Source organism: Anas platyrhynchos, chromosome 22 (assembly GCF_047663525.1).
Source record: "Anas platyrhynchos isolate ZD024472 breed Pekin duck chromosome 22, IASCAAS_PekinDuck_T2T, whole genome shotgun sequence".
NCBI lineage: Eukaryota > Metazoa > Chordata > Aves > Anseriformes > Anatidae > Anas > Anas platyrhynchos.
The window spans coordinates 6,269,309-6,278,761 of record NC_092608.1 but is presented as its reverse complement, the minus strand read 5'-3'; the positions used below and the strand labels follow the sequence as shown (position 1 = coordinate 6,278,761).

The window sequence follows — 9,453 nt, the reverse complement described above, 5'->3', positions numbered from 1 at the left end:
CTAATTCTCTATGTAAAGTACAATTTATCTGTGTTCTCTATATGAAGTTCACTTTGGTTACGCTTGCATGTAAATCTGATGCTGACAAGCACGGAAATCTGGAGATTGCTGCTGTCCTATACTCTTCAGAATGCCTACTGGCAGTGTATTTCAGCTGACTGACATCTATTTGTCACCAATGACACGCTGAAATGCATAATAAATTATTGAATACGTTCAAAAAGGAAAAAGGACAAAATATATGTGATCATCTAAAATGATTTAAATAGTATTACATCAATACTCATTTAAAATTATTCTTCTAAAAGTCCAGTCTGCAGAAGACTAAGCATTTCTGCGGGTGAATGAGCAGACCTTTGAAGTCTGTTTCTCGTCTATGAGGTGCTCCTTGAACTTACTGTTATGATTTAATGGCAACTAAATCAGCAACGTTGGCAATAAAGTGAGATTTATAGCTAAATCACGAATCCTTCTGATTCACAGTCTTCCTTCATAATTCTGATTAAACCCTGCCAAGTCTATGCAGGCTGAATTCATAAGAAGAGGTCCTTGCTGGACTTTAAAGAGTTTAATACTGCATAGAGTACCCCAGTGATCCAGCCTGCACTGTGGCTAAAGCTGAGAGGTGAACAGCATGAAGTAGCTTGGAAATACTACATAGATACCTTGGGGGATTTGTTCACAGAGCTCCTACATGATTTCTTACCTCATTCTGTCCTTTGCCTTCTTGTTACATGTTGTCTGCCTACAGCAGAGTAGAAATATGTTTTTGTGTTCGATTTTTAACAGGAAACCAGGAGTTGATATTCTGTAAAACGTGTGAGATAAGGGGAGAAAGATATCAGCAACAGTCTGACAGCTATGCTGTCATTAGTAATTAAACATTAATGGAAAATCGTTGCAGAAGCTACCGTTCACTCATACAGAAGAGCCTGGAGATGCCAGAGTTAGCCTTGCTGGACTGCACTGGGTATATACTGACGATTTGATTCCTCAGCTGCCAAGGGTGATAAAATGGTTCTGTAAGGAATAGGCAGATCTCCATAATTTGTGCCAAATCCTAGCTGTTACTGAACAAAAAGAGGAAGATGGAGAAGGGAGCATGCTCCTGTTATCTAGGCAGTATACATGTGATGCTATGGAGAAATTCCTGGGGACAGATACCAGTTATCAGCTGCAGACTTTGAAATCCGTTCTTAATCTCCCTATGTGACCTTCAGGCCTTTAAAAAAAAAAAAAAAAAAAAAAAAACTTGTGCAAAAGTTAACATACAATATGACTCTCTTATTATGTTTATGTAATACAGGCATAATTGTTTAATAAATTATTTGAAATTGAATTTCAAAATGTTTCTATTGCAACTGGCTTTAGTAGATTTCAGAGAAGTGTTTCATTCATGTCTCGCATTCCCTTCCCTGAAGAGCTGATATTCATTACAGTAATTTGAGCATTCGGTCAGGAACATTTCAAAAAGTCACTCATTCAGCCAGACAAAAGGCGTTGAAAAGGGTTCCCAGTTCCCACAGTGAAGGAATTTTATATTGAGGTAGTTTTCACATTTTTACACGTCTAATCACTTTGCTAATCTATTCCCCAAGGCTAAGTACAAACAAAATCATTATATAATCACAATCATTACAATCACAAACATAACTACGATTTAACAAAGACCACATTTTTACAAGATGGCATCTGTCTTCCTTGCAAGGGTTTGCAGAGGATGATGAACATGTTTTGAGAAACAACTAAGAAAGTTCCTCTAACTGAATTTCCATGCTGCCAAGGTCAGAATCAACAGACAATGCTACATGTATATTACACCCTTTTACAATCCCTTCCCAGTTTTGCTTCAAAATGCAGACAAGACAGAAAAAGGAAGTACACTGGATACAAACTACACTGAGAAAAAAATTCAGTAATCATTCCCGGTCTTCATTCACTTATCCAATGAAGCATAACGCTGGTCAAGAAGTGCCTCAAACAGGTATAGGTGTGCAGTGCGTCACTGAAATATTTGTGTACACGGTTACGATAGGATGATGTTTGTTAATAATGTATTGTATAAACTGTGACTGTTTATGATACCAAACGTGAAGGGGGCAGAGGTGAGTGAGAATTATGACTGTGATGTTTTGTTTATATGTTTATAAAATATGACCTTGACTTTCAAGTAATACTTTGTTGAAACTCTCAGAGTCTACCACACCCTTCAGGCTGCATTCTTTGCCTCTCTCAGAGTCTCTGCACATGACCTGATACTGAGTTGACTTTAATCTTCAAAAGTGCTTATTTGGAAGAGTGTAAAATGCAGCCATAGGTCACAGTCAAGGTGTAATGACTGACAATCCTGCTCAGTAAGGTATACGTTTATTTTTTCATATATTTAACTCAATGTTGTAGCATTTTGCACCAATTATAGGCAAAATGGAAGGTTGAGCACAGTAGTGTGAGAAGGCTGGTTTTACAACAACATAAGATGAACACAATGTGACTTTAACAGAAGAAACTTCATTGTATGCATCCCCTCTGTGACAGGTGACTAGATGAAGAGAATGAGCTAATGACTGCCTCGAGAGAGAAAGTATTGGATGCAAATTTATTTTAACATTTGCCTATAACACTGAATAAATCATGCATACAGTCCTAACAGACAAAAGGTCTCCATACACACAACATAGGACAGAGAAACAAGGGCAGGTGGAAAAAACATCCCTTTGACCACTCTCACACTTCATTTTAAGAGTGTTCACTCATAGCCAGAGACAGCCTTCTTCAGAGCCAATTCCAGCATCATGCGGTGAGATCTGCTTCTTGCCTGTGCATCATGATCCTTTATGAAGCAGGGAAGTATCCCTTTAGCTCTATTCACAAACACGAAGGCTCTGTTCACAAATATGAAGGACATTTAGCTCCAGGCACAGCCTGTAGTCCAGCTCTCCAAAGGTTAAAAAGTCACATTAACCCATGAAATCCATATTTTTGGATGTAGAAGCAAAAGTGACTGGTTTTCACAGACTGTATGTAGTCAGAGTAGCCATCAGCTGAATCTACGTGGTCAACAGCCTCAAGTGGTCAAAGAGTCCCTTCAGAATCTTCCTGTGGGACGATTTACAGGCCCATTTGATTATTAATTTCCATACCTACCTGATGTGAGTAGGGCTAGCTTGCATCCTGCACCCTAAAGTCTTTCCAAAGCAGATACACTTTGGGACATGATAAGAAGTATGCCTCCTTGCCAGTGTGTTCTCCTCCAGGCAGTGTGCTTGTTCCTGTGTAGCCCTCACCAGAAAACAAGTGAACTTCTTGAACATGATCCTAGACCTGGTACATGCTAGATGCCTGGGTTACCTGCGTACAATGATACCAGGACCATCATGAGCGCAGTAATTTTTATAACACTGCAAATAACAGGCAGGAAAAGAAGGAAACATGCAGCCCATAAAAGATCGCAGGTGGCAGTCCTGACTTCTTCAAAGAGAATGATGCGTTATAAAGCTTGGTCTATCTTGCCTCTTAGGAAAACACAGGACTGATTGTCAGAAGCAAAGGAGAACTTGCAGAGATGTTTCTGGCTCGCTGTAACAGGCAGGATCTGCTACATGTCATGCAATTATCTTCTGAACTCTTCAATACAGCCAAAGTAAATAACTGGATGAAGAACACAAACTACCTTCTGATAAGGAAATGATAGGAATGTACATGACAAGAGCAGGTGTAGAGTCCTGCCCCTGGGAAGGAACAACTTGAAGTATCAGTACAGGCTGGGGGCTGACCTGCTGGAGAGGAGCTCTGAGGAGAAGGGCCTGGGGATCCTGATGGACAACAGGTTGGCCGTGAGCCAGCAGTGTGCCCTGGTGGCCAAGAAGGCCAACGGGATCCTGGCGGGCATTAAAAGGAGCGTGGCCAGCAGGTCAAGGGAGGGGATCCTCTCCCTCTGCTCCGCCCTGGCCAGGCCTCACCTGGAGCACTGTGCCCAGTTCTGGGCTCCCCAGCACAAAAAAGACAGGGATCTCTTGGAAAGAGGCCAGTGGAGGGCCACAAAGATGATACGGGGCCTGGAGCATCTCCCCTGTGAGGAGAGGCTGAGAGACCTGGGGCTGTTCAGCCTGGAGAAGAGAAGGGGCTCTGGGGGATCTCATTAATGCATAAATAACTGAAGGGAGGATGCAAAGACAGAGCCAGACTCTCTTCAGTGGTGCTCAATGACAGGCCAAGAGGCAGTGGACACAAAATCAAACATGGGAGCTTTGCATGAACATCACAAAGCACTTCTTTACTGTGTGGGTGACAGAACACTTGCATGGGCTGCCCAGAGATGTTATTGAGTTTCCCTCCTTGGCAACTTTCAGAAGATGCCTGGATGTGGTCCTGTGCACCTGGTTCTATGTGACCTTGCTTGACTGGGTGAGAGGGGCAGAGTTGGACCCTTCTTACCCCAAACGTTCTGTGATTCTGTGATTATCAGTTTAGCAAGTCAACTTGGGGTTTCTGCACAAGCTTGAAGCTTCCAGGATGTTTCCCACAGGTGACAGTGGATCAGTGGCTAGGCAGGGAACCCACCCTGATGAAAGCTCTCCTCTGCTCTGAATACACTGCGCTACTCCCTACAGCCCTGATTCCCAGGTTCTGTTGGGAAATGCAGTCCTCAAGATTTAGTCTGCAGTAGACTTGTACAAGGTGCTATAAAACTGAAACTTTCAGTCCCACTCCTGCCACTTCTTTCTTGGTTTCCTTTGTTGTTTCTTTTTTTGTGTGTGTGTGTGTCCCTGCTTCTCCCATAGATACAACCTTAAACTGTACAATCTTCCTGTTATTAGAAATCTCATAAAGCAAATACAAAATGGAGATTTGGTTCCCTTCTTTAACCCTCTCTTACACAAGAGAGAAGGAAGTAGACAGACTACCAAAGAAGATAAATAAATAAATAAATAAATAGAGTAAAATAAAAACACCCCAAAAAAACCACAAAATTGTCATGAGCTTTTATTTCATATACAGTAGCATACAAACATGGGCAGACTCTTTCTTCACAATATTGCCACCAAAAACACACACCACACAACAAAACAAAATGACAAAAACATAAATCCCGTCAAGTCAATGTTGACTTAACAAACAGGAAAATCCATTGAAAGAAGGGAACTTCTATATAACTATGAGGAAAAGGTTACTAGCTGCAGTGCTTGTCTGCCTCTATTCCATAAATTCACAATAAACTATTAGTACAAGTAACAGATGGAGAATTTTTTGGGTGTGAAAGTGTAGCTGAACACTTCTAACTTGTCCCCAAGTTGCATGCTACAGTTCTGTTATAAACATACACATACCACATGCAGACCTACTGGCTCAGGCACTTATCCAACCAATTAGATAGTATGTGCTGGAAAAGATGATAAACCTATACTGCTACATGTATGTGTGTAGGGGAAGGCAGATCACAGGTAGATTTAAATATTAAAAGGGTTGGAGAAGACTACTCAGTTTGACCCATCATGTTCCAATCCAGATAAAGTAGTAAAAGCCAAAACAATGAATGCAGAAATTTTTCACTCCAGTCAAGCGTGACACAGCTCATGTAGACAAGAGGCACAACTCAGGAAGGGAGAGCAGTCAGCTCAAGAAAAGGCTCAGCTCAGGGTGAGATGATGCTTCCTCAGCATCTCAGATAAGGCTTAGTCTTCTTGTTGCCAAAACTGCCCTGTTGGTATTACCTGACCTGACTACTTCAAGATTCCCCCTAGCATGTCTACATGAGGCAAGAGCTTCAGTTTGACTATAGTGGAGGTGGAGACTAAATATTGATTTTTGAGAGTATGTGATCTTGCAACACAAATGCACAAACTTGGCACATCTTCTTCGGATTGTTTCATCCTTTTTCAAAAGCACCCAGAGCAGGCAGCATTGGCACAGATTTCGCACAAATCAGCGTCTCTGACAGCCGTGCCTGTTAGAGAGAAAAGAAAGTGTTTCACTGGGATAGCAAAGCAATATATACCAAGAGAGCAGAGCCACACATCAAGTGGCTGAGAGGCTCCTTTCTGTTGCTGTTCAATGAATTTTGATGTCATTGAAGTTATTGTTGGCACAAGAAAAACTAGCTCTTGAGAAAATCTTGCTTAAAATAATGAGAACAAACCTGAAATCACCGGGAGAACAATGGCAACATGTGGAAACAAGAGAACAGCAGGACATCTTGTGGGAGGGCAGTGAGGATGCTACCTTTTTCCTCTAAAGTGGCTTGTAGAATTACAGCTTTAGTTATATAGGTAGCATTTCTTCCTAAGGTTTCCACTGTATTGGACAGTAAGTTAATAAAACATAATAAAATTTTATATATATATATATATAAACACTGAAGCAGGTGGCTCAAGAATCACTCCATGTGCCTTGGAGACACAAAATGCTGAAGACTAATTCACCTCATCTACATCTCACACCTCTTTTAGGGTATCCAGAAATACACAGCTACTTGGAAGAAACTTTTTGGGTTTTGTGTTTACAACAGTGTGGTCTGCACAGGCTACAATTAAGCACCGTAGCAGTGGTGCTACAATTTCAATATTTGAGGTTGAAAAATGTGATTTAAAAAAAAAAAAAAGGAAATCATGCAATATGAACTACATACTCAGCCTCTCGAAAATCATGGGTGCATCTTCTCTTTTACACACAACTTGGAACTCCTCAGGAAGATCTTTCTCGTTGCATGGAGAATAGGTAGTCTTTGAAACCACCATGCGAGGATTAATGCTTCTGTTCTCATCCATGAGCTCCTTTAGCTTCTTCACAGATTCAAGGGAGAATTTCAAGTCGCCATCCTAAGTAGATAGAACAAGAAAAAAAAAAAGAACAGAGGCATCAGGGAGTTAGTCCTTAGGCAAATGTATTCCATTTCAACTGAAGACTGCTAAACTGGGAGCTCTCTCCACATACCTCTACTATAGGGAAAAGGGAATGTTGGAATAAAGCTTAAAGAAATTTGGTGCTCAATGAAAGTAAAGGGAGCAGCTCTTCAATACATACACCCTTCAGAGCAGCAGGAAGACCTGGCTGGCTTGTCAGGGTTTTTGTTAAGCACCTCAGTGGGTGGAGGCACAGTTAGTGCATTTCCCACTCTTGTGAGAGAGACATAAAATCTAAGATAGAAGGATATGGATTGAGAAACGTCAGCCTAGAAAAGAAATGATTGGGTGATATGTCATAGAGATTTACAAAATCATGAGCTGAATGCACGCGAATGGAGATTTATTTTGTTCACTCTTTCTTCTAATACATTAGTAGAGAACTTCAGGTCTTGGCTGTCACGTGGCATGCTCAAAACAGAGAAAATTCCTTTGCATTCAACATTAAGAGCTGAACCTCCTCATCACAAGATACTGTGACAAGTTTCCATGAACTTAAAACTCGTCCATACGATTTATGGAGCACAAGTTGAGAAAAACTAAATGCATCACTTCTGACTCAAAGATCATGCCAAGGCTTTGGGAGGCTTGAAGAGTAAGAATTACTCTTATTGAAAAGTACTAAGTATTACTCTTCAATGAGGAAGTATTACTCCATGTTATATACTGTTTGATCCTGTGTGACTGTTAACGTCCATTCCCTCACAGTTTCAACAGAATCACTGTTGAGGTAATAAACATAAATTGAACATGTTGCAATTGTTAAGTGCATATAATCTGTGTTAGTATGAAGGCAATCACAGTCTGGCCTAAAAGAGGAATAAGCATTTTCAATTTGTTATTTAGCATTTGCTTTATCCTTGTTTAATGAACAAGAAATAATCAGAAGTATGATCAAGTGACACCTACATATTCAAAGAAATGAATTTAATTGAGCCTGCTATGGCATACAATCAAATATTTTTTGCTTCATAGTCTCATTAGCTTGATGTTCAATTGTGTGAGAGTGGGGTTTTTTTTGGGGGGGAGGGAGAGGTGTTGGTTAAAGAATACTAAAAATAAAGAATACTAAAAAACCAACCGTGGACATGCATTTGTTTAACAAGTCAAACTCTTTTCTACTCCCAATTAATTTATGATTTTTCTCAGAATAGTTTATCAGACTGGCTGCCTGTGAAAAGTTAATTATTTAGAACACAGCTCTAAATTCAACTATCAGATGCAGACTCTAAAAGCACAAAACAGAGAAAAAAAGGGAAGAATTTCCACGAGAACAGTTCCAAAGAAAGCAGAAAGGGGTGCAGCGAGCTTTATTCAGTCCTTTCACATAGGATTTATCCTACTTATTATCACTGCTTAGTAAGGATGAACATTTATGAGAGAGAGAATTATGAGGTGCATTTATGTCCTGGTGACAAAATAAAACAAAACAAACAAACAAAAGCATCAACACCATCTCAGAAAATAAAAGTGTGTCAGAGAGAGCTGAGTCTGAGCAGCGTCTTCTCTCCAAGGTAACAGCGCATGCTGTTCTGCTGAACTAGCAGATTTTATCACAGAAATAGTCTAAGCCAGCACTTTAGGTTTTTTTGGTTGGTTGGTTGGTTGGTTGGTTGTTTCTTGAGTTTTTCTGGGTTTATTCCACAATTAGCTAGCCATCCTCTTCCAATTTTCATCCCAGTAATTCAAGATCTGTGCAAGAAATTGTCTAGATACTGATATTCAGCCTTTAAAAACACTCTACAAAATCCGATAAATATTGCTTGTGGCTTGCAAACATTTTGTTAAATCAATGCTTTCTGTGACATAGTATGGGAAAGGGAAGAAAAGTCTTGGAAAGATTTTTCAGAGAAAAGTATGTAAGCCAACTTTGTGCACTGAGTTAGTCAGACATCAGGGAAATTAAGTAGTCCAGCTGAAAAGAGTGCAACACACATGCACAGTACATGTGTGTCATGTCCTATAAGAGGCAGAGAAAATATAAATGTAGTGATTAAATGTCAGACAACAATCTGGAGAAAAGAAAAAAAACCAGCTCTATTAATTTAGTTCAACATTCCTGTTGTAGCTACAGCTCTTCATACAATACAAATATATCACTGAACTTGAAAAAAAAAAAAAGGCAGAAAACTCACCTGGACATAGACTCCCTGGGAGCTGTGCACCAGTGAAAGGAGTATAAGGACCGTAAAGGACAGAAAGCCTTTCATAGCACCTGCAAAGTGTAGCCTCTCCTAGCCTGAATATATTTTCTCTTGCTTTGTCTCTCCGATTTGCTCTAGTTGTCAGAGCGCTATCTCCCCGGTGCAAAAAAAATAAGCTTTATAAAGCCTTCACACAGCACTTGCTTGGTAATCCATTAACTTAAACTCCTTATAGGCATACAATAAACCTTCAGTGGCCTATCAGTTATCTACTCCTTGGAAGAGCAGGACAGTCACACCCAGGCAAATACTGGTGTTTATGACTCTCTCCCACTTTCAGAAACTGGCCAAGACAGGCAGGAAAATCACTGCGGCCACTGGCACATAGATAGGAAACGTTGGTCTTAGTT

The 9,453-nt window shown here is 40.3% G+C and overlaps 1 protein-coding gene across 1 annotated transcript; it reads right to left on the bottom strand.

Annotated features, from left to right (window-relative positions):
* Window positions 1–4,966: 4,966 nt before the first annotated feature.
* LOC101803958 (guanylin) lies at window positions 4,967–9,199 on the bottom strand. Its single transcript, XM_005014992.6, has 3 exons — window positions 9,035–9,199; window positions 6,626–6,815; window positions 4,967–5,944 (listed from the first exon to the last, which is right to left on the bottom strand). The coding sequence occupies exons 1-3, from the start codon at window positions 9,107–9,109 to the stop codon at window positions 5,877–5,879; spliced, it is 333 nt and encodes a 110-aa protein (XP_005015049.2). The 5' UTR covers window positions 9,110–9,199; the 3' UTR covers window positions 4,967–5,876.
* Between the last annotated feature and the right edge of the window lie 254 nt (window positions 9,200–9,453).